We start from the raw sequence: 25,591 nt of genomic DNA, 5'->3' as shown, positions 1-25,591 counted from the left end.
TGGAGCCGATCGACGCCACCTAACGGCTAACAGGGGTACAGCTCACAAAAATCTGCAGATCTAGTCTGACGGCTGGGGAAATTAAAAGGTAAGGAATCTTCAACTAGAAGTCTCTAACTGATATAATAATTCCCCAAGATGTGACTCAGCTAGTTCCCAGAAATACAATTTCCTCCCTAGAGAGTTGAAGGATTGGATGGGCGTGAGGCAGAAACCACCCTATCACCCGTTTAAGTGATTCCGTGTTGCAGCATCGAAAGAGTTAATGGACTCCCCCCCTTTCTACTACCCTTAAAGGTGATTTCTATCAATGGACAGTAAACTCAAGCCTTCATTGGACCCGATACTTGTATTGCCCTTGTACCATCAATAGATCCATCACTGCTACAGGGAAAGGCCATGTTCTGGCTCAGTCAGAATCGTGGAACACAAATCTGGCTTCTCAGATTTCCATTATGTATAGTGTAGTTGCGGCTCGCGGGGCTTGGTGGGTGGTGGGGCGTAATAATTAACATTTTTTCAAAATAACATAACAAAACTTACCTTCGCCTCCCATGTCGCTCCTGTGCAGGCACAGACTCCCAGCCTGCCCTGTGGTCAATCCTGACGCTGCTCAAAGCAGCATCAGGATTGGCTGGGAGTGCCCAGCCAGGGCGCTCACAGGCCGACTGAGCCTGTGCAGGCTCTCTCCAGCCTAGCAACAAAGTTGAGACGGCTGGCCAAACACACATGGCTCTGAGGGGAGTGCACAGTGCACTCCCCTCTGCTCGTCATCCCCAATGCCCGCCCCTTTCACAAGGAAGGGATAATAAACACAGTTTATTATCCCTTCCTTGTGAAAGGAATTGCAGCTGTTGCTGCTGGCAAGGGGGCGATGGTCCTCCGCCCTTATGGAGGACCCACCCTGGTCTAGTGCCTGAAAATCAGCCCAATTAGTGCCAATACAACTGACTGTCAGTAGATGTCATTTCTGCATCATTATAGGTCTGTTGGCCCCATCGTTTCAGCCAATAACATACTCTGACCTGTCAATTGGAGTCATAGCTGAGCCATTTTTGAGCAGCCCCCTGTATAAATGAAATTAGATCCGTACTTGAACACTAGGTGGAACTGTTGTCCTATAACAGGGATGCTACCTCCATCACTTCAGTCGGTGCCATAGTTTGACTGGCCGCTAAGCGCCCCTGATGCACAACTGAAGCGAATACCTGAGTGACCACAGCCAATGTCGTAATCCCAGTGGCCTCTGGGTGGCGGTGCTGCTCCATTGAATGTAAACTCCCAGTTAAGTCCTGTAAAAAGTTCTGCAGAAACTGTCTCAAGCAGAGGGGGGGGGGGGGGGAGGAGGAGGGGAGGGGGCTTTCACTCATGTCAACAACGCACAGCAGTAATCGTCATGGCCTGAAAGCTGGACCGGAGACGACGTTGCTCACTCAGAAAGTATTTGTTAATAATTGCACTCTGTTTTCAAGCACTACAAATACGTCAGTTTAAGCATTTTTCTGTGTCCGCACTGAATCTGTCTTTTTGTAACGCGATTGGTGCTCGTGTAAAGCGCTCCAATACCTTCGGGTCGAGTTTGCGCTACATAAAACTGCAAAGCAAACTTTACGATTAGTGCCCTGCCAGTGGAAGTGTATATAGCTACCTGTCTATTCTTTTCTGGCCCTCTCTGACAGGTAGCTCGGGGTGTTAACGCACCTGCAGCAGAGGTCTGTTTGCAGCCACCAGGCCGCGCGCTCCCCTTCGGACACTGCCCATAGATGTCCATCATCCAGGTTATTTTACACAGAAGCTGTAGACTGAGTTTCCAAATGTACAGCACTCAAGTGTATTTCCAAAGTTTCTCATAACTCTGTTACCGCTGTGGTGTGTCTGTGAGATACGTGTATTGCTACATAAACTTGTTTTTTTTTTTACTTTGCCCCTCCTGGATTACCTGCCTGAGCCGTGCCCCTCCCCCCCACCAGGTAACGTGCTCCCCTTCGGACACTGCCCATAGATGTCCATCATCCATGTTATTTTACACAGAAGCTGTAGACTGAGTTTCCTAATGTACATCACGGAAGTGTATTTCCAAAGTTTCTCATAACCCCGTTACCCCTGTGGTCCGTCTATGGGACCAGGCATCTGTCTGTACATTTCAATCTGTTTTACATAAACTGTTTTTTTTTTATTTTGCTCCTCCTGGATTACCCCCCTGAGCCGTGCCCACCCCTCGAGCTGCACTTTAACCTCCCGGTGTGTATCACCGGGTCCTGAGTATTACACCTCGGGTGTCTATGTAACCAAACGTTGTCGGCGATGTGCTTATCCGCACTTTGTGACCCACTCCTTGTGTAACCCCATGTGCATTACATTATACCTTCCAGATGTACGTAGCAGAGCGTTGTCTGTAATGTACTTGTCTGTGTTTTGTTTTCTGCACTTTGTAACTCCTTCGCTGTAATGTACGTCTCTCTGCTATGCGTTCCCCTATATGGCATGTCACCTTGCCTCGCGCGTAATTTATGTATCTGAGCGACATTTCTGCCTCACGGAGTGGCACTTTGTAACCCGCCCTGGTGATGCGCACAGCGTTCACGTTGTGTGGTAACCTCTTCCCCCGAGACGTGTCTCCGTGTCTAACGTGGAGGGACAGGGTCCGGACTGTGTAACCAGGAGCACGTGGCGCCCTGCAGGCGAAGCGCTTGAGCAGCTGTGGGACCCAAGGCACGTGTGTGTGCCCGAGTGTGCCCCGTGGTCCTTGGTTGTCAAATTCGAAAACAACCTTGAGGCCATTCTGTTTAGAAGGCGCCTTACACATAAACCTCAAACAGATTTTGGTTACTGAACTACAGTGTTGCTCTGGACACAAGAAATACTCTGGCTATGCGTATAAATTACATATACTGACTCGACTCTTTGCTCACTCATGGCTACGTTGTCGGGACATTAGGTGGGGGAATTCTTTAATGTGTCTAACTTCATGTTTTCTCGCCTCGCCCTATTAATTTGCTGACTTTCACATCTCTGCCGCCCTCCCCAGTGTTGTAGCTCTTGAAATGGGAAAATAGAAGTGCAGGCACTCTGTGCCAGAGTACCTGCTTGCTTCTGAGAAGTGCCGGTACTCTCCAATTAAAAGCATCACGTGTTTCTTGAGAAGTGCAGGTGCTCTCCCTCTCAAAATAAAAAAGTGCCGGTACTCAGTGCCGGACAGTACCTGCCCATTCAAAGCACTGGGCCTACAACATTAACCGGGGGCGTTCTTTTTTTTTTCCTAGCACTTTAACGCCGTCTTCTTTGCGCTTTCTTACAGTAAACGCGAGGCGGAGGCCATGGAGCGAGAGCTGCTCGAGGATTACAGGTTTGGCCGACAGCAGCTGATCGAGATCCTAGGACACGCGTGCGCCATGGCTGTGACCAAGGTGAGACTATGTCCTTGTCATTAACCTTCCCATCAACCACTTCATCCATTCTGCAGCCACCTCTGCCCCGGGTGCGCCCCCGTGTCCTTCTCTGCGCTTCAGGTGCCCCCTGTCCTTTCATCTACCTCTAAAGCAGCATTTCCCCTTCCGAGTTTTCACTGTTTTCTATTCAGTCAGCAGCCATTTTAGAATGGGGGTTCCCATTCGTTATTATTAATAAAGTGTATCGATACCGTTCAAAGATGGCTCCCTGCACCTGTTCACACACCGGTGGACATCTTTGAATAATTTTGAATTACTTCATTATAGCGAATATGGTGCTTTAAATTTGAATGTGTTTTGACATAGTTTAGTAATTATTAAGAATGAGAAACTACATTCTAAAATGGGTGCCACAAATACATAAACACTGGAAAAGCAAATAGCTCTAGGAGCGTCCATTAAAGGTGAGAAATATTGTCTTTTCAATGCTTGTTTTGTTTTGCTCCTGTGTACCTTTATAGGGCCGAACACTCAAAGCGCTCTGTCCCTGGTGTAATCTCTCTGTGGGCTTGTAACCATGCCCATGTCACTCCCATGAGTTTGGTTGGTTCGTGTGCTTGCCTTTTAAAATTCGCGTCATTTCATTAGTGAGGGGCATCCATATGTCATGCCTTTTCCGGTGTTTAGCCCTCCTCCAGCGCACTGACCAACTACTGAAAACATACGAAGCTCGATGTTTTGGACTACTTTTTATTTCGTAGGCAGCGCGATCTCACTGGGCAGTAATTGAGCGCTTTGCATGACATCGATCCTGTTGCATGGATAATTGCACTTTTGCTGATATGTTTGTCTGGGAGCAGACTTCTGTTTCCTTTTTGTGTGTTTGCTTCATGCTTATGGCGGGCGTCGGCTTGCTTAAGTGAAACTGTTTTAATTTTCAGTTTATGTGGGAAGAAAAGTACAGTTAGGAGTTTAAAACGTTAATAGCTCTAACTCGAGCAAATGCGAGACGCTTTGCATTGCAAATGCTTGTTTTCTTTGTTGTTTTCAGACTTTTGTAGCCCAGCGCTCCGCGTATGCACTTAAGCGCTCAGTTTCTGAACCCAAGCACTCGCTGACTGAACTTCGGTATCCAGCAACTGTACCCCAGCACTCATTAACTCTGCTTCAAGATTCAATGACTGCACCCCAGCCTTCCATAACTGACCATCAGCGGTCATTAACTGTACCCGAACCTCCCATAACTGAATGTCAGCAGTCATTAACTGTACCCCAGCACTCATTAACTCTGCTTCAAGATCCAATGACTGCACCCCAGCCTTCCATAACTGACCATCACCAGTCAATAACTGTACCCAAACCCTCCATAACTGACCATCTACAGTCATTAAGTGTACTCAAGCCCCCCATAACTGAACGTCAGCGGTCATTAACTGTACCCCAGCACTCATTAACTATGCTTCAAGATTCAATGACTGCATCCCAGCCTTCCATAACTGAGCGTAGGGCAATCATTAACTGTACCCCAAACCTCCATAACTGAACGTCAGCAGTCAGTAACTGTACCCCAGCACTCATTAACTATGCTTCAAGATTCAATGACTGCATCCCAGCCCTCCATAACTGAACGTCAGCAGCCAATAACTGTACCCCACTCCTCTATAACTGAGCGTCAGGGGTCAGTAACTGTACCCCAGCACTCATTAACTGAATGTCAGCGGTCAGCAACTGTACCCCAGCACTCATTAAGTCTGCCCCAAGAGCCATTGTTAATTGAACCCTAGATCAGTAAGTGTAACATCCCCCAGAATCCCTTGCCGTGGACCAGCATCACGCAAACTCCCTCGCAGCCTTGAACTGCACCCCAGAAGATATCAACTGTAGCTCATTGTTCTACAGCAAGCATTAAATGCATTCCATAGTTATTAACTTTCCAGTCCTTAACTGCACCCCTGCAGTGGAAACTGTACCCCCATAATCAGGCGCACTTCCCCTGACATCTGCGCTTAAGCCACAGACCCCCCTGTTCCTGCTTCGTCCATCCCCCACACTCCTCACGATCGATGGACCACTCACATCATGCACCCCATGACATCACCGAGCTGACTGCATGGACCCCATTCACCCCTCAGCAGACTTCTCTAGGTGGGTGGGGGAGGGGCACGAAGCGAGCCCCAAAGTTAGTGAGATGCGCATGCCAGGGGAAGGCGGCGATAACAGGTGCTCACACCTGCCAACTTACAAATAAACCAATCACAGTGTGAGGAGTGGGCATGGCCTTGGAGGACCCCACCCCCCACCAAACCCTCTCCTACAAACACAAGCTTACTTTGGCTGCTGCTAATATCCTGGGTGTTTTCAAACTTCTAAGTGGACCTGGCTTTTAAAAGACCCCCAAAGACGAACTGGAAACCCACTCTTTGCACTGGGATCCAGCTTGTTTCTCTTGCCACCGTGTGATATCGGCTTCTCACTGGGTGACCATGTTGGCAGGTCTGGGGTTACCCCAGCTACACGCACTTGGTGTGCATGAGCCTACCCGTCACCCCACAGTCAGTACATATGCTCCAAGGGAATATTGTTTCAGATTCATTAATATCACCTTGACTCCAACCAAGGTCACAAGCGAGCTGCACCTCGGAGTTCTTGCCATTTTCACAAGTCTGTGTTTGAGAAGGGAGTTGTAAAGTGCTGAATAGAAGATCAGCGCTGCACACAGGGGCATGTCCTACAGACACTCGGAAATGTATATTGTTGGATCAAACACCCAGAATGCCTGGGACAAGAAAAAAAGCGTATTCTAGACTCGGAAACGGAGAACCTCATATCATTGATGTCTTTAAGGAGACCTGTTAACTCAAACGGTGCCAAGGCGTGTCACACGATATTGGTTCCCTTCACACAGTCACCTCGTGAGGAGATGCTATCACACGGTGGCAAGGAAGGCGAGCTGGAAACCCCTGCAGAGAGTGAATTTCCATCTTCTCTAGAGGCTGTCAGCTGCGGATGTCCATTAAGGGGTGTGAAAACCCCACAGGACAGGGCAGCAGCCTCATCAACCCATTTTTTTGGGAGTGAAGTAGAGAGATTTGGATGGGGGACAGAGTGCCTCTTAGGTAGTTCTGGGCATGAAGACCCCTCTCCTCCCCAACGACCGGTCTACCACTCACACAGTGAAATATATTTATAAGTTGGCAGGTAAAGCTTACGGAGGAAGATGAGCCCAGAATAGGCGGCTAACAGTCGAGTCACGGAGACCCTGAGCCGGACCCGGCACAAAGAGACCAGCGCCCTCTATACTTAGCAGCAATTACTTTCAACGTGAGCCATGCACTCCTGAGAGCTGAGCGTTGAGTGGAGCAAGGGGCTGAGTGGCCCCGCTTTGCAATACCCTGATGGGTGCTATTTGAGGCACACTATTTTTGTACCCCAGAATTAGTGTCTATTTATCAGGCGGAAGCTGGCGACAGAAGACTGAGTTCCTGAAGAGACCCCAAAGGCGGGGAGGAGATGGCGAGAGAGAAGTCCTTCGCTGTAACACGTGCTTGAGCAGTAAAGCAGCGCTCATTATTTCACTGAAGCGCTTTTGTTCAGGCACAGATTTTGAGTTAGGCCTCGCCTGTGTCGGGGACCGTGGCAGCCATGACAGGAGGCGGGCCTAAATTTTGATGACCTTTAAAGCGCTTCAAGTGCTGTTGAAAGAATTGCTGATACTATCCAATTTCCCCCTAAATATCTAAAACATGAAATATTCAAGGAGCTTTCATTTACAATTCATACAAACAGAAAGCACTGTGTCCTCCTTGCACTTTTACTAATAGAGAGGTGGACGTTTTGAGACCGACTCACAAAGGCGTGTAAGAGTATGTAAAAGCGTACTCCTGTTTATGTATGCGCTATCTATAGAGTAGCTTCTCAGCGCTGGTCAGACCCTCACGTCACTTCCAGAAAGCACAAACATTTTCATTCCTTTTTCAATCCAATCAAGGAAGGTTAAGTACAGAGTTTTGTTGGAAGTCAATTCTCGGGTCCTTAAGATTACTTTTGTGAATCTGAAAAGTGTTTTGATGTATTTATACTTCCAACAAATGATCTTTCAAGGCCCTTAAAACATTATTATTATTATTTTTTTATTCTGCCCCTTTCCTTCTCGCCTCGTCTTTAAATACCTCTATATCCTCATCGGCTGTGTTGCATCATAATGTTTAACTGTATTTTGCGAAAACATATCTTGATGTAGCGCCATCGCACTCGCCTCTTGAGTGAATAAAACAAGGTGCTGTGTGCCTGTTTGCAGTGGATCAAATAGGCAGGTGAGTTGGTTGCACATCGCTCTCTAGGAAGGAATACATTCAGTACTTAATTTGAGGAGGTGGTTTCCGGTGCAGGGCACTGTCACTTATGTTTTAGGGCCAGCATGTATTTTTTTACATCAAGCATTTACTGCGAGCAAAAGACACATATGGGGAAAGGCAGGGGAAGAGCAGAACGAAAAAATTTCAGAAAGGGAGAAAGTAGAAAGCTGCAAGAGTGAGCTGAAGGGGCAGGAAGTGGCTGTAAATGGATTCAAGAGGCCCGAGATGGCTTCAGGATTGCGCCTCAGTATTCTGTGCTCGCACATTTAATTGCAGCAGCCGCATGTTTAAGAGGAGAGCTTTGGGCACAGGCACCTTTTTAGTTACAAATTAAGCACTGAATACATTGTTATTAACACAAGAAGGTAATTCTTAAGTGTGTCTGGCAACTGATGGCCAATGGTTTGGGCAGAGTTAGGCAGACCTGAAACTGAAAAAGTCCAGGGAGGACCTGGTTTAGCAGTTCAGGCTGGACTGCTCCCCGGGGGAGCAGAGTCAAGACTGATTTGCATATGGCAGGTTTCAAACTGGAATGGCATGGCAGGCAAAAAAAAAAAACAACAATGTATTACATCCAAATCTGTGATTAGGGGTGAGTTCAATTTGTTCCACAATCCATCCATCATCTGTTCTTTTTTTTGCATTCATTCAGTATAGGCCAACCTGCCCCTGTCAACATTAATCCACAATCCCTCATATTCCCGTTGCCTTCATATGTGCATTCCCAGCTGTTAGAAACTTAAAATGCAAGCTGTTCCTAGGAGTCGAATAAAAACCCTTCCAGACAAGCAGCCCGCGTGCTGGCATCTTCGACTCACAGCCCCCCCCCCCCCCCCACCCACCCTCTGTGGTGTGTATTGTAGCTGAAGCCCCTGCGTCCTCAGCAGTACATTCTGGGCCTGGTCACAGCCCAATTACTTCAAAATCTGGCCAGGACACTGCGCCCTTTAATGTAGGCCTGGGTTTTGTTTCCATAATGGGCCTGCGGTTTCAAAATATTATGAAAACTAATTCATCAATACGTGCGCCTCGGAAAAATGAATGTTCTTTATAGAGCGGCTGTTGGCACCTTATGAACAAAGATGAAAAATCTAATAACTTGGGCCTCTAGACCCGCAGGCCACACACACTGAATGTATCTTGGTGTTGTGACAAACAGACATTGCTATTACCCAGGGGTACTCGGTGTATCAAACTCTGAGGTGTCGCCTTTTGCCAGTTCCACATCAGTACAGACAGTGGTTTGCAAGTTACAGACAGATCTATGCAGCAGGCGCTCATCCCACCGAGCTGGCTGTGCCTTAGTTATCAAACACATGAATACACTGTTGTTTAGCCAACTCCACCCCTGTCTGTCACCCCCCCCCCCCAGGGGGCTGTCGCTTCTTGTTCCCCATTCCTTCTACTTGGCAACTGGGAATTCAGTTTTATATGACTTAGGGGGTCATTCCTACCCTGGCGGTCCGAGACCGCCAGGGTAGGGGACCGCGGATGCACCGCCAACAGGCTGGCGGTGCATCCAGGCCCATTCTGACCGCGGCGGTAAAGCCGCGGTCAGAAAAGGGAAACCAGCGGTTTCCCGCCGGTTTTCCCCCGGGCTGCAGAATCCTCCATGGCGGCGCTGCAGGCAGCGCCGCCATGGGGATTCCGACCCCCTTACCGCCAGCCTGGTTCTGGCGGTTTTGACCGCCAGAACCAGGCTGGCGGGAACGGGTGTCGTGGGGCCCCTGTGGGCCCCTGCAGTGCCCATGCCAATGGCATGGGCACTGCAGGGGGGCCCTGTTGTCTGCATAGCAGACACTGGAAATCGCGACGGGTGCAACTGCACCCGTCGCACAAAAGCAACTCCGCTGGCTCCATTCGGAGCAGGCTTCATCGTTGCTGTGGCTTTCCCGCTGGGCGGGTGGGCGGCCTTTTGGCGGTCGCCCGCCCGCCCAGCGGGAAAGCCAGAATGACCGCCGCGGTCTTTTGACCACGGTACGGTCTTCTGGCGGTTCCCGCTTGGCGGGCGGCGACCGCCGCCCGCCAAACTAGGAATCACCCCCTTAATGTGTCACAGATCGTGCGGTGTGACTTGCCCTGAATCACACATTTTTCCGCATAATTTTCCTTTTCTGTGCCTCGAAGACTGCAGTGTGTGTAAGAACGGAGCGTGCTCTCGGCAGCTTACCTTCCTGGAATGTGGCAGCAAACTTCTGCAAACATTGGGAGGAAATTGTAAGAATGCGATGAATACATTCCAATAACAATGCAATGCAGTTCCTGGAACGGCCGTGGAAATCCCGGAATAGAGTGGCGGTATTCCAGCCGTGCGGCACGCAGCTCGCTGGAATGTTACGTTACAATTTGGGGAATGTAACGCTGAGTTCCAAGTAGTGTAATCAGGCAGGCCTGCGAAGGCTGTCGTACAACACAGGACTGATACACTCAATGCTAGAACCCATGGGTGCTTCTGAAATGAAACGTCTTTATTGATTACAAATACAATATTTACATCAATTTATTAGCCAAGAAAACCAATGCGCGCAGGAACTCACAAAGTAATTCAAAGTAGAGATGCACCTAGTCCTGCCGAATAGCAACTGTAGAGATAGTGTGTGGATGCATGTCAATCCAGATGGAAATTACAATTTATATTGATGATTTTCACCTTTAGTGAACTACAAATGCAATGAAAGTGCAAGGAAAGGAGGTTGTTTTGAAAAGCGTAAGCTGAAAGTGTGAAAGAAAAGACAAAATCAACCTGTGTGGAAAGGGAGATATAGGAGAGGAGCTGCAGGGAGAGAGGGAGACACAGCATTTATTAAAGCAAACGTAGGCCTCCGGGACACAGAGGTAACCAAGAAAAGGGCTAATGTGGAGGCCGAGGAGAGATGGACTTTATGGGGGTGAAAACAGGAAAAAGAAAGTCAAAATAGGTCACCACTGTCTATTGGTAGTCGGTGCCCCAGCTCCTGCATGAGGAGCCGTTGGTACCTTGGGCGGCCATCTTGGAGTGGTAAGTTCTCCATCCATGGACCACTCTTGTGTAGGGTTGTAGCAGCCAGAGGATCTTTATGGCTGCTATGGACCACTTCTGCACCTGTGCCATGCTCAGGGATGTGACAACGGGCAATTATTGCAGAGCTTTTACCAGGAATCTCTTGTGTTTTCCTTTGGTGGGATCAATTTTGCCTCTCAGGTGGCTGAACTGACAAACCCTCACTGTTTGCAATCATCTTTGTGTTGCACAACATCCATGCCCCTTCAAAGAGCTAAGCTGTCCTCGGGTTGGTTTCCTGACCATGCTCTAGGATGTTAGCCGTCATCGGCTTAGGCGGCCTTCTGCTTGATCCATGAGTCGTTGCCCAGATTTTACTTTCATGATGAGTTGTTGGTTGGGCGTAGCAGGAAGAAACGGGGTAACAGGTAGTAGTGGTAGGTACAACAAAATTAACTAGGAAAAGCTTGTAGATGTGTTGCCCAGAGCATTAATAATTCATCAACTCCAGAGAGAAGCTGTCTGTGACTCAACAATCGTATTACAAAGAGGTACTGGAGGCCTGGACGAGCCATCTCTCGCGTTGAAGGGACGAAGCCTCTGTGATGTCCAGATGTCCAGAGTGGAGTAACTGATCCCTAGCAAGAAGACCCCAGGTGTCCACTTAAGAGGCTGCAGCTTGGACAGTGAGTCGAAGACTAGTACTGGAGGCCTGGGCGAGCAATCTCTCGCGGTGGAGGGACGAAGCCTCTGTGATGTCCAGAGTGGAGTAACTGATCCCTGGGAAGAAGACCCCAGGTGTCCACCGCAGAGGCTGCAGCTTGGACAGCCGGTGAGTCGAAGACTGGTACTGGAGGCCTGGGCGAGCCATCTCTCACGGTGGAGGGACAAAGCCTCTGTGATGTCCAGAGTGGGCAATTAGACACGTGATGATTTCTGGTCAGATTGTGTTACATTTCATTGGATGAGTGTAGGAAGTTGACCCTGTATATACTATCTCAAAGTAAGAGATAGTGTGCACAGAGTCCAAGGGTTCCCCTTAGAGGTAAGATAGTGGCAAAATTAGATCATTCTAATGCTCTATTCTTTGGTAGTGTGGTCGAGCAGTAGGCTTATCAGAGGGTAGTGTTAACCATTTGTTGTTCACACACAGGCAATAAATGAGGACTACACACTCAAAGACTTAACTCCAGGCCAATAGTTTTTATATAGAAAAATATATTTTCTTGATTTATTTTTAGAACCACAAGTTCAAGATTTGAAGTAAATACATAAAATGCAAGGTACACCACACAGGTAAGTTAGGAACTTTGAATTAGAGCAATAACATATACAGTTTTTGTTAAAATGGCAATAAGCTATTTTAAAAGTAGACACTGCACAAATCAACAGTTCCTGGGGGAGGTAAGTATTGGTTAGGTTGTGAGGTAAGTAAGACAATTACAAGTCTCAGTTCCTGGGCATAGGCAGCCCACCGTTGGGGGCTCAAGGCAACCCCAAAGTTACCACACCAGCAGCTCAGGGCCGGTCAGGTGCAGAGGTCAAAGAGGTGCTCAAAACACATAGGCGCCTAGGAGGAACAGGGGTGCTCCGGTTCCAGTCTGCCAGCAGGTAAGTACCTGTGTTCTCGGGGGCAGACCAGGGGGGGTTTGTAGAGCACTGGGGGGGGACACAAGTAGGCACACAAAACACACCCTCAGCGGTACAGGGGCGGATGGGTGCAGTGTGCAAAGAAGGCGTCGGTTTTGGATTGGTTTCAATGGAGGGACCTGGGGGTCACTCTAGCGGTGCAGGCAGGGCACAGGGGGTCTTCTCGGGCCAGCCACCACCTGGGCTAGGCAGAGGGTCGCCTGGGGGTCACTCCTGCACTGAGGTTCGGTTCCTTCTGGTCCTAGGGGCTGCGGGTGCAGTGCTTGGTCCAGGAGTCAGGTCCCTTGTTACGGGCAGTCGCGGTCAGGGGGAGCCTCTGGATTCTCTCTGCAGGCGTCGCTGTGAGGGTCCGGGGGGTCGTCTCTGGCTACTCACGGGTCGCAGTCACCTGGGAGTCCTCCCTGTGGTGTTGGTCCTCTGGATCTCGAGCCGGGGGCATCGGGTGCAGAGTGTGAAGTCTCACGCTTCTGGCGGGAAGAGTGAAGTCTTTAAAAGTTGTAGAAAAGTTTTGAAGATTGTTGCTGTTTGTTGAGCAAAGTCGCTGCTCACATGAGTTTCTTGGTCCTGGGGTTCAGGGCAGTCCTCTGAGGCTCCAGAGGTCGCTGGTCCCTGTTGGATGCGTCGTTGTTGCAGTTTTTCGAGGCAGGAGACAGGCTGGTAGGGCTGGGGCCAAAGCAGTTGTCTTCTTCCGTCATCTCTGTGGGGCTTGCAGGTCAGCAGTCCTTCTTCTTAGTTCAGGTTGCAGGAATCTGATTTCCTGGGTTCTGGGGTGTTTAGGTCTGGGAGGGCAGCTACACCCTCTTTGTGCCTCCTCCCTGTGGGGAGGGGGACACATCCCTAATCCTATAGGGGAATCCTCCAAAACTAAGATGGAGGATTTCTAAAGGCAGGGGGCACCTCAGCTCAGGGCAACTTAGGGGCTGTCCTGACTGGTAGGTGACTCCTACTTGTTTTTCTAATTATCTCCTCCAGCCTTGCCGCCAAAAGTGGGGGCAGTGGCTGGAGGGACGGGCATCTCCACTAACTGGGATGCCCTGGGGCGCTGTAACAAAAGGGGTGAGCCTTTGAGGCTCACTCCCAGGTGTTACATTTCCTGCAGGGGGAGGTGAGAAGCACCTCCACCAAGTACAGGCTTTGTTCCTGGCCACAGAGTGACAAAGGCACTCTCCCCATGTGGCCACCAACATGTCTGGTGTGTGGCAGGCTGGCAGGAACTGGTCAGCCTACACTAGAAGTCAGATTGGTATTCAGGGGGCATCTCTAAGATGCCCTCTGGGTGCATGTTACAATAAATTGCACACTGGCATCAGTGTGCGTTTATTGTGCTGAGAAGTTTCATACCAAACTTCCCAGATTTCAGTGTAGCCATTATGGAACTGTGGAGTTCGTGTTTGACAAACTCCCAGACCATATACTCTTATGGCTACCCTGCACTTACAATGTCTAAGGTTTTGCTTAGACACTGTAGGGGCATAGTGCTCATGCACATATGACCTCACCTGTGGTATAGTGCACCCTGCCTTAGGGCTGTAAGGCCTGCTAGAGGGGTGACTCACCTATGCCACAGGCAGTGTGAGGTTGGCATGGTACTCTGAGGGGAGTGCCATGTCGTCTTAGTCTTTCTCCTCACCAGCACACACAAGCTGTGAGGCAGTGTGCATGTGCTGAGTGAGGGGTCCTCAGGGTGGCATAAGACATGCTGCAGCCCTTAGAGACCTTCCCTGGCATCAGGGCCCTTGGTACCAGGGGTACCAGTTACAAGGGACTTACCTGGATGCCAGGGTGTGCCAATTGTGGAGACAAAGGTACAGTTTTAGGGAAAGAACACTGGTGCTGGGGCCTGGTTAGCATGCCTCAGCACACTTTCAATCATAACTTGGCATCAGCAAAGGCAAAAAGCCAGGGGGTAACCATGCCAAGGAGGCATTTCCTTACAATGAGTCTTTCATGTGGATGCCGCAACTAAAGCAGATGAAAAGGACTTTCACAATTATGAGTTATACATCTGGGGGTGGGGGCGGATGTACAACCTATTGGAATGAAGTTATAGGAATGTACTAGGGGAGTAACTTAAATTCATCTATTCATTCCAAGATTGTAACCAGGTAATTCAAGGAAAGCGGTCGCAGATTAACAGTATTCCAGAATTGCATGGTTGTAATTGCACTGATGGTGAGGGACGAGCGCCGAGATACACCCTTGGTGTGATTCGTCGCGCTATACTAAGTAGAAATAACCTAACATAGCAGGGCTAAGAGCAATGGACTCCCATGGTGGGTAAGTCTTTCCTTCAGCCAGATATGAAAGGTGGGTGCGCCAGGTGGCATCGGGCACCTCAAGAAGGGATGCGCCTCTAAGCACTGTGTTTGTGTCCCCTCCTCAGGCTTTTCCTCTCAGCTCTTTGCCAAAGAAGCAGCCGACGGTGCTGGTGATCTGTGGGCCGGAGCAGAATGGCGCCATCGGGCTGGTCTGCGCCCGACACCTGCGCGTCTACGTGAGTACACGCCCGAGGGAGTATTTACCTCCTCGTTGGTGCGCCGCGCCCCTCGCCGGCGAGGGCATGATGCCTGGCATGGGTGCCTTAGAGGGGGGCTGGTTTCTAACCACAGGAGGAGGGAGGGATTCTTTACTCTTTCATAGAGTCAATGAGTGAGTGCATCGGTGAATGAGTGGGTTAATGCCCGGGGAGAGGAAAGAGTGGATGGCCTGGAGCAGAAAATGAAAACTATTAGAGCAAAATGAATGTTTTATAACCTTGAGATAATCATTGGCTGTGATGATGCCGACACTGTGGGGTCACTTTACGGAGCCGGGGTCCCAGGGCTGCTGTGAGCAGAAACTTCGAGCACATCTCCTGCTAGAGAAACAACTTTTTAATAAAAACACGCAGTTCATGGCCTGGGACAGGCTGTACACCATGCGCGGGCTTCCGCAGGGATCTGGGCTTTTAGCATCAAAAGACATGAATTGTAAAGTGCGTAAATGTCCCAGTGCGGGGGGGATTGGCCCTTTTCCAACGCTTCAGAACAGACCAGGTGCCCCGCCCTGTATCCACACCACGGTCCGTGACAGTGAGCGCACAATAGACCTGTACTCTAGGCACATTCCACCACCGACCACCCTACAGACCGGTGTCTTCTCTTACAGAACTACGAGCCGACCATCTTCTACCCCAAGCGGTCCCAGAACTCCCTGTACCAGGACTTCACCACCCAGTGCGAGAAGATGGACATCCCCTACCTGTCCTACCTGCCGACGGAGGTAAGTCTGCAGGGCGGGGGTCCCGGGAGGTGGTTTCTGGGCAGTTCTTGGTTTCAGACCCCCGCCCCTCCGCGCGCACCTCCTCGCCTCTGCGGTTAGGGGTACCCGCACATTAATCCCGACATCCTCACTTGGCCAAACTGTGTGAGCCTGGGCATGGCACTTCAGCTCACAGCGCCAGAGGCCACTTACGTGCAAACACTGGGAGTGCTTAGAAATGGGCTAAAACACTGCTAGGTGCTATAGCAGGGGACATGCCCAGCTGGCATGGCGCATGCGGAGGTAACTGTGCAAGATGGACACTCGTACCTCCTGCATTAGAGAGGTTTACATCTACCCTGGCAGCGCCCCCTCATGCCCAAGTCTGCCAGCCTGCGTGTGCCCGGCGGGGACAGCCTCGGGTTTCACTTCGGCTCAGGGGCCCCTGCCTGGCACGGATTGAGCCTGCTTGGGCAGAGTGTGACGCGGCCTGGCACTGAACACGGCTGTGCTGTCTGGGGCGGAAGAAATCTCAGTGCCACAACCCCCTGGCATCCCCTGGTGCCTTCTGGGGACAAGTCTGGGCACAGCAGTGTCTGCAGGAGGAGCCTGTCCATCCAAGCACACTGGGCGCAGAGTCGGTCTGTCCCAAGGAGCCTGTCCCTCAGTGCACACTGGGCACTGTCTATCCCAAGGAGCCTGTCCATCCATATACACTGGCCACTGTGTCTATCCCAAGGAGCCTGTCCATCCATATACACTGGGCACTGTGTCTATCCTAAGGAGCCTGTCCCTCCGTGCACACTGGGCTCTTAGGCTCTCTCAAGGAGCCTGTCCATCCGTTCACACTGGGCACTGTGTCTGCCCTAGGGTGCCTGTCCTACCGTGCATACTGAGCACCGTCTATTCTAAGGAGCCTGTTCCCCCCCGCCCCCCCGTGCACTATAGTCACTATGCCTATCCCAATGAGCCTGTCTCCCCGTGCACGCTGGGCACTGTGCCTATCCCAAGGAACCTGCCCCTCCGTGCACACTGGGCACTGTCTATCCCAACGAGCCTTTTTCCCGTGTACACTGGGCACTAATGCTGTCTGAAGGAGCCTGTCCCTCCGTGCACACTGAGCACTGTCTATCCCAAGGAGCCTGTCCCTCTCTGCACGCTGGGCACAGAGTGTGTCTCAAGGAGCCTGTCCCTCCGTCCACACTGAGCACTGTCTATCCCAAGGAGTCTATCCCTCCGTGCACACTGAGCACCATCTATCCTAAGGAGCCTGCCCCTCCGTGCACGCTGGCACTGTGTCTATCCGAAGGAGCCTGTCCCTCCGTGCACGCTGGGCACAGAGTGTGTCTCAAAGAGCCTGTCCCTCTCTGCACGCTGGGCACAGCGTGTGTCTCAAGGAGCCTGTCCCTCTCTGCACGCTGGGCACTGTCTATCCCAAGGAGTCTATCCCTCCGTGCACACTGAGCACCATCTATCCTGAGGAGCCTGCCCCTCCGTGCACGCTGGCACTGTGTCTATCCGAAGGAGCCTGTCCCTCCGTGCACGCTGGGCACAGAGTATGTCTCAAAGAGCCTGACCCTCTCTGCACGCTGGGAACAGAGTGTGTCTCAAGGAGCCTGTCCCTCCGTTCACACTGAGCACTGTCTATCCCAAGGAGTCTATCCCTCCGTGCACACTGAGCACCATCTATCCTAAGGAGCCTGCTCCTCCGTGCACGCTGGCACTGTGTCTATCCGAAGGAGCCTGTCCCTCCGTGCACGCTGGGCACAGAGTATGTCTCAAGGAGCTTGTCCCTCCGTGCACGCTGGGCCCAGAGTGTGTCTCAAAGAGCCTGTCCCTCTCTGCACGCTGGGCCCAGAGTGTGTCTCAAGGAGCCTGTCCCTCTCTGCACGCTGGGCACAGAGTGTGTCTCAAGGAGCCTGTCCTTCCGTGACAGCACTCCCGTCTCCATATAGGTAACGATCTATGTGGGTCATACAAGTTATATAACCACAGTGTGAGAAAAGAGGTGCGTGTATTTACATTTTAATTCAGTTCTAGGAGTAGGCACGAAAATACAGAACCTGGCCTCCTAGCCTGCACCCTATCCAGCTCTCAAAGCAGCCCCCCTAGCCTGCACCCCCTAGCCTGCACCCTATCACAGCTCCGAAAACACACCCTAGCCTGCACCCTATCACAGCTCTGAAAGCAGTCCCTAGCCTGCACCCTATCACAGCTCTGAAAACACACCCTAGCCTGCACCCTATCACAGCTCTGAAAGCACACCCTAGCCTGCACCCTATCACAGCTCTGAAAGCAGTCCCTAGCCTGCACCCTATCACAGCTCTGAAAACACACCCTAGCCTGCACCCTATCACAGCTCTGAAAGCACACCCTAGCCTGCACCCTATCACAGCTCTGAAAGCAGTCCCTAGCCTGCACCCTATCACAGCTCTGAAAGCAGTCCCTAGCCTGCACCCTATCACAGCTCTAAAAGCCTGCACCCTATCACAGCTCTGAAAGCACACCCTAGCCCGCACCCTATCCAGTTCTGAAAGCAGTCCCTAGACTGCACTCTATCCAACTCTGAAAGCAGTCCCTAGCCCGTACCCTATCCAGCTCTGAAAGCACCCCCTACCCCGCACTCTATCACAGCTCTGAAAGCATCCCCTAGCCTGCACCATATCCAGCTCTAAAAGCAACCCCCAGCCAGCACCCTATCACAGCTCTGAAAACAGCCCCTACCCTGCACCCTATCACAGCTCTAAAAGCAGCCTCCTAGCCCGCACCCTATCCAGCTCTGAAAGCAGCCCCTAGCCCGCACCCTATCACAGCTCTAAAAGCAGCCTCCTAGCCCGCACCCTATCCAGCTCTGACAGCAGCCCCTAGCCCGCACCCTATCACAGCTCTAAAAGCAGCCTCCTAGCCCGCACCCTATCCAGCTCTGAAAGCAGCCCCTAGCCTGCATCCTATCACAGCTCTAAAAGCAGCCTCCTAGCCCGCACCCTATCCAGCTCTGACAGCAGCCCCTAGCCCGCACCCTATCACAGCTCTGAAAGCAACCCCTAGCCTGCACCCTATCACAGCTCTAAAAGCAGCCTCCTAGCCCGCACCCTATCCAGCTCTGAAAGCATCCCCTAGCCTGCACCCTATCCAGCTCTAAAAGCAACCCCCAGCCTGCACCCTATCACAGCTCTGAAAACAGCCCCTACCCTGCACCCTATCCACCTCTGATAGCAGACCCTAGCCTGCACCCTATCCAGCTCTGAAAGCATCCCCCTAGCCTGCACCCTATCCAGCTCTAAAAGCAACCCCTAGCCTGCACCCTATCCAGCTCTGAAAGCATCCCCCTAGCCTGCACCCTATCCAGCTCTGAAAGCAGCCCCTAGCCCGCACCCTATCACAGCTCTAAAAGCAGCCTCCTAGCCCGCACCCTATCCAGCTCTGAAATCATCCCCTAGCCTGCACCCTATCCAGCACTGAAAGCAGCCCCACTAGCCTGCACCCTATCACAGCTCTGAAAGCACCCCCTAGCCTGTACCCTATCACAGCTCTGAAAGTAGCCTCCTGGCCTGCACCCTATCACAGCTGTGAAATCAGCTCCTAGCCTGCACCCTATACAGCTCTGAAAGCAGCCCCTAGCCCTCACCCTATCACAGCTCTGAAAGCAGCCCCCCTAGCCTGCACCCTATCCAGCTCTGAAAGCAGCCCCTATCCCGCACCCTATCCAGCTCTGAAAGCAGCATCCTAGCCTGCACCCTATCACAGCTCTGAAAGCATCCCCTAGCATCATAGCTCTGAGAGCAGCCTCCTAGCCTTCACCCTATCACAGCTCTGAAAGCATCCCCTAGCCTGCACCCTATCACAGCTTTGAAAGCAGCCTCCTAGCCTGCACCCTATCCAGCACCATATCCAGCTCTGAAAGCAGCCCCTAGCCTGTACCCTATCCAGCTCTGAAAGCATCCCCTAGCATTATAGCTCTGAGAGCAGCCTCCTAGCCTTCACCCTATCACAGCTCTGAAAGCAGCCCCTAGCCTGTACCCTATCCAGCTCTGAAAGCAGCATCCTAGCCTGCACCCTATCACAGCTCTGAAAGCATCCCCTAGCATTATAGCTCTGAGAGCAGCCTCCTAGCCTTCACCCTATCACAGCTCTGAAAGCATCCCCTAGCCTGCACCCTATCACAGCTCTGAAAGCACCCCCTAGCCCGCACCCTATCACAGCTCTGAAAGCAGCCTCCTAGCCTGCACCCTATCCAGCACCCTATCCAGCTCTGGAAGCAGCCCCTAGCCTGCACCCTATCCAGCTCTGAAAGTAGCCTCCTAGCCTGCAGCTGATCACAGCTCTGAAAGTAGCCCCTAGCCCGCACCCTATCCAGCTCTGAAAACACCCCCTAGCCCGCACCCTATCCAGCTCTGAAAGTAGCCCCTAGCCCGCACCCTATCACAGCTCTGAAAACACTCCCTAGCCTTTACTCTATCCAGCTCTGAAAGCACCCCCTAGCCCGCACTCTATCCAGCTCTAAAAGCACCCCCTAGCCTGCACCCTGTCCAGCTCTGAAAGCAGCCCCTAGCCCGCACCCTATCACAGCTCTAAAAGCAGCCTCCTAGCCCGCACCCTATCCAGCTGTGACAGCAGCCCCTAGCCCGCACCCTATCACAGCTCTGAAAGCAACCCCTAGCATCATAGCTCTGAGAGCAGCCTCCTAGCCTTCACCCTATCACAGCTCTGAAAGCATCCCCTAGCCTGCACCCTACCACAGCTCTGAAAGCAGCCTCCTAGCCTGCACCCTATCCAGCACCCTATCCAGCTCTGAAAGCAGCCCCTAGCCTGTACCCTTTCCAGCTCTGAAAGCAGCATCCTAGCCTGCACCCTATCACAGCTCTGAAAGCATCCCCTAGCATTATCGCTCTGAGAGCAGCCGCCTAGCCTTCACCCTATCACAGCTCTGAAAGCATCCCCTAGCCTGCACCCTATCAAAGCTCTGAAAGCACCCCCTAGCCTGCACCCTATCAAAGCTCTGAAAGCAGCCTCCTAGCCTGCACCCTATCACAGCTCTGAGAGCAGCCTCCTAGCCTTCACCCTATCACAGCTCTGAAAGCACCCCCTAGCCCGCACCCTATCACAGCTCTGAAAGCAGCCTCCTAGCCTGCACCCTATCCTGCTCTGAAAGCAGCCCCTAGCCTGCACCCTATCCAGCTCTGAAAGTAGCCTCCTAGCCTGCAGCCGATCACAGCTCTGAAAGTAGCCCCTAGCCTGCACCCTATCCAGCTCTGAAAACACCCCCTAGCCCGCACCCTATCCAGCTCTGAAAGTAGCCCCTAGCCCGCACTCGATCACAGCTCTGAAAACACCCCCTAGCCCGCACCCTATCCAGCTCTGAAAACACCCCCTAGCCCGCACCCTATCCAGCACTGAAAGCAGCCTCCTAGCCTGGAGCCGATCACAGCTCTGAAAGTAGCCCCTAGCCTGCACCCTATCCAGCTCTGAAAACACCCCCTAGCCCGCACCCTATCCAGCTCTGAAAACACCCCCTAGCCCGCACCCTATCCAGCACTGAAAGCAGCCTCCTAGCCCGCACCCTATCACAGCTCTAAAAGCAGCCTCCTAGCCTGTACCCAAAGAGTTTCTTAGGAGCCTGCTGCTGGCACTGCCAGAAGCAGGGCCTGTAGAATACCGAGGCTACCTGGTCTTGATTCCCCCTCATACCTCTCTCTTCCACCTCCTACACTTCCTGTCTCTTTATCTCCTGAACACTGAGGCTGCCTGGTCTTGATTCCACCTCATACCTCTCTCTCCCACCTCCTACACTTGCTGTCTCTTTATCTCATGAATACCGAGGCTGCCTGGTCTTGATTCCACCTCACGCCTCTTTCTTCCACCTCCTGCACTTCCTGTCTCTTTATCTCATGAATACCGAGGCGGCCTGGTCTTGATTCCATCTCATGCCTCTTCCACTACCCTACACTTCCTGTCTTTATCTCATGAATACCAAGGCTGCCCAGTCTGGTCTTGGTTCCATCTCATGCCTCTTAGTCCCACCTCCCTACACTTCCTGTCTCTTTATCTCCTGAATACCGAGGCTGCCTGGTCTTGATTCCACCTCACGCCTCTTTCTCCCTGAATAAGGGACAGGATGGCGCAGCCACTGTGCAGAAGGTCACCCTGTCAGTTACTCTTTCTGCCCGCCTCCTGCACAAAAACGCTAACCCAGAGCGCCTTGTGCATGAAGTAACTTCCTCAGCTATTAACAATTACAATCAGGTTGAACAGTTTTTTTAACTATAAAAAAAATTCAAGCTCCAGGCCTCAAAATCAAAAGTCTAAAAATAAAACAGGTGTTTGATTGTGTCAATTAAATGTCTGCTTCCAATTAATGAGCATGTTCCAACTGATTATAATTGCCCTGAAAGGTTCTTCCTCAGAGGAAGTTAACTCATTCCAAATACAAACCGTGCACCCTCAGCTGCATCTAAGATGCCACCATTCAGTCTCACTAGTCAGCAAGGGTCACATACATGACCCAAAGGTAAAGCAAATGATGAACACATGTGGGCAAAAATCACACGCAGTAGAGGGCCAGGTGTATGAAACTCTGTTTTTGCATTTCCTAAATAGCAAATCCTGACCAATTGCTGTTTAGGGTATGAAAAATGGATATTTCCTAACAGGGATTCCTACAGAGCAGGAATTGCTATTAGGAAATTCTACACCATTCGTTTGTATGGGCCAATGGTTTTGCATTTTGAAAAGGAAATCGCAAATTAGGAAATGCAAAACCAAGGGTGCCTATGTGCCTACGGCCTATCTTGATGTACCCCCAAAAAAGTGGTGCACATCTAAAGTGCACAAATGTCCTAGGGGCATGTGCCCTCTACATGGCACTTGCTTCCGAGTTTTGATTCCACCTCTTGCCTCTTTGTCCCACCACCCTACACTTCATGTCTCTCTATCTCATGAATATGAGGCCGTCTGGTCTTGATTCCACCTCATGCCTCTTTCTTCCACCCCCTACACTTCATGTCTCTCTATCTCATGAATATGAGGCCGTCTGGTCTTGATTCCACCTCATGCCTCTTTGTCCCACCACCCTACACTTCATGTCTCTCTATCTCATGAATACGAGGCCGCCTGGTCTTGATTCCACCTCATGCCTCTTTCTTCCACCCCCTACACTTCATGTCTCTCTATCTCATGAATACGAGGCCGCCTGGTCTTGATTCCACCTCATGCCTCTTTCTTCCACCCCCTACACTTCATGTCTCTCTATCTCATGAATACGAGGCCGCCTGGTCTTGATTCCATCTCATGCCTTTTTCATCCACCACTCTGCACTTTCTGTCTTTTTATCTCATGACTACTGGGCCCAGACAAAATTGAAATAACCCTGGATCTGTTGGCCTCTCTGCTCCCCTCTGGACCTGAGCTGGTACCCTGAATGGCCACTGGGCCGCTCCTGAAACAATGTCTGCTCCTTCCGCAGGGGCTGCTGCCCATGTTGGCAGTATTACCCATGCCACCCATGTGATTTTACGATCCGCTGTGCTGTCCATTCACATAATGTGCTTTTGTAATGTTGTGAATGCACAACTACATATCCTTGAAGCCCGGGCTGCCCCTAAAAGTAGTCCCTGCATAAAACCTGTGCTAAAGTAACTGATTACTTGTAACGTGGCTACTCCTCAGAGTACTTTTAAAGAATGATTCTTGGAAAAGTAATCTAAGCAAGCAGCTGAATGAGCTTGCTAGGCATGTGTAAATTGTATCAATTTCCAAATTTTTCTTCTGAAAGGTAAAGAACAAAACCCGCCCCTCGCCAAGGGCTGCGCCATGAGGGCGCGACAAACCGTTTCGCTTTAAGTGCACGAACACAAATCTGTGGGTGTAAATGCACAGATCCCAATTAACAGGAGGAGACTCTGCGGACATTTACTCCCACACAGAGGACAACCCACCAGCGCTGTATATTTTCCGCTGTTGGTCATTTAGGATAAGGGGCAATAAAAGGGGTACTTGCCATCGCTGTCCCTGGCGGGCCCATCCTTTTAACGTGTACATGTGCTGCAGAGCAAGCTGGAGTAAGAGGGGGTTCGAGGCTGCAGAGGGCAGGAGACCCCACCCCCCCCCTCCTCACACAGCGCCGGGCAACTGTTTAAGTAAGTTTATGCACCTTTCAGGAACACTTCACTCCAGGAGAATATCCGAGCAACACACCTGGAAATGTCCAACTTCCACGGGTTATCATGACTGCTACTAAGGGGGTTTGTGTACTCCGAGAGGTTGGAAATCTACCTAAATCATTGGAGTGAGCCAACCCTGGGAACATTTCTGGTCTTTTAAAGAAAGTTTTGTAAATCCGCCCCAAAGGACACAACTGTTGTTTTTTCTTACTCTTGCAAGTGGCTAGTGTGCACAACTGAGGTAAGAGTCCAGCAAGTACTATCGGTAGTATCTGTTACTCATGAGTCTAGATTTCACCTGATATTGGGCCATTATTGTTGAGTTCCTTTTATTCCGGACACCCTACAGTCTCCCTCCGCTCTGTGTCCTTCCGCAGGTGCAACTCATCAACGATGCCTACAACATGGTGGTCGACGCGATTCTAGGGCTGGAGAGCGTGGCCGGGGAGGTGAAGGAGCCTTACTCCAGCATCCTGACCACCTTGAAACTCATCCGCATCCCCATCATCAGTCTGGACGTGCCGTCAGGTGAGTCACGTAATACCCATCGAGGACTAGGAGCCGCTGTGTAACAGTGCGCAGGGGTAAGCTGCACGTGGCTGAGAGAACCAGGTCCCATCCATCAACAGGTACCACAGGTAACCCAACGTGTCACGCACCAATGGCTCCGAACCGTGAGTAGCTCAGGGAACACCCGGTAATGTATGAGAATCACATTGTTACTGACAGCACGAGGTACCACCAACCATCAGCTGACACCCACATAGTCACTAAGTGGCCTAGGTACCACCAACAGACATCTGAAAGCCATGTGCACTCAGCAACCGAGGTCCCACCAACCATTAGCTGGGACCTACATAGTCACTAAGGGGGTCATTCTGACTTTGGCGGGCGGCGGAGGCCGCCCGCCAAAGTACCGGCATCAGAATACCGCTGCGCGGTCAAAAGACCGCCACGGTAATTCTGAGTTTCCCGCTGGGCTGGAGGGCGACCGCCAGAAGGCCGCCCGCCAGCCCAGCGGGAAACCCCCTTCCATGAGGATGCCGGCTCCGAATGGAGCCGGCGGAGTGGAAGGGGTGCGACGGGTGCAGTTGCACCCGTCGCGATTTTCAGTGTCTGCTTGGCAGACACTGAAAATCTTGGTGGGGCCCTGTTAGGGGGCCCCTGCAGTGCCCATGCCATTGGCATGGGCACTGCAGGGGCCTCCAGGGGCCCCACGACACCCTTTACCGCCAGCCAGGTTCTGGCGGTCAAAACCGCCAGAGCCAGGCTGGCGGTAAGGGGGTCGGAATCCCCATGGCGGCGCTGCCTGCAGCGCCGCCATGGAGGATTCCCCAGGGCAGCGGGAAACCAGCGGGACAGAATGCCCATGGATGCACCGCCAGCCTGTTGGCGGTGCATCCGCGGTCCCCGGCACTGGCGGTAGTGAACCGCCAGGGTCGGAATGACCCCCTAAGTGGCCTCGTACCACTTACAGACCACTGAGAGTCACCTGAACTCAGCAGCAGAGGTTCCACTAACCATTAGCTGAGAGCCACACAGTCACTGAGTGGCCTAGGTACCACCAACAGACATCTGAGAGATGCGTGCACTGAGCAACCAAGGTCCATCAACCATAAGTTGAGAGCCACATAGTCATTAAGTGGCCTAGGTACCACCAACAGACATCTGAAAGCCATGTCCACTCAGCAAATGAGGTACCACCAGCTATCAGCTGAGAGCCACATGGTCATTAAGTGGCCGAGGTACCACCAACAGACCACTGAGAGTCACGTGCACTCAGCAACTGAGATACCACCAACCATAAGCTGAGAGCCA

General features: G+C 51.6%; 1 protein-coding gene across 1 annotated transcript in view; it reads left to right on the top strand.

Annotated features, from left to right (window-relative positions):
- Positions 1 to 25,591, top strand: part of YJEFN3 (YjeF N-terminal domain containing 3) — a 193,484-nt gene that overhangs the window by 145,146 nt on the left and 22,747 nt on the right. Inside the window, exons 2-5 of the mRNA XM_069216356.1 lie at positions 3,299 to 3,407; positions 14,758 to 14,868; positions 15,522 to 15,635; positions 24,151 to 24,301. Coding sequence (XP_069072457.1) covers positions 3,299 to 3,407; positions 14,758 to 14,868; positions 15,522 to 15,635; positions 24,151 to 24,301 — 485 coding nt within the window. The remainder of the gene's footprint in view (positions 1 to 3,298; positions 3,408 to 14,757; positions 14,869 to 15,521; positions 15,636 to 24,150; positions 24,302 to 25,591) is intronic.

The sequence above is a fragment of the Pleurodeles waltl genome, chromosome 12 (assembly GCF_031143425.1).
Source record: "Pleurodeles waltl isolate 20211129_DDA chromosome 12, aPleWal1.hap1.20221129, whole genome shotgun sequence".
Classification (NCBI taxonomy): domain Eukaryota; kingdom Metazoa; phylum Chordata; class Amphibia; order Caudata; family Salamandridae; genus Pleurodeles; species Pleurodeles waltl.
The sequence above is the reverse complement of the archived record's forward strand: the minus strand, read 5'-3'. Positions and strand labels throughout refer to the sequence as shown.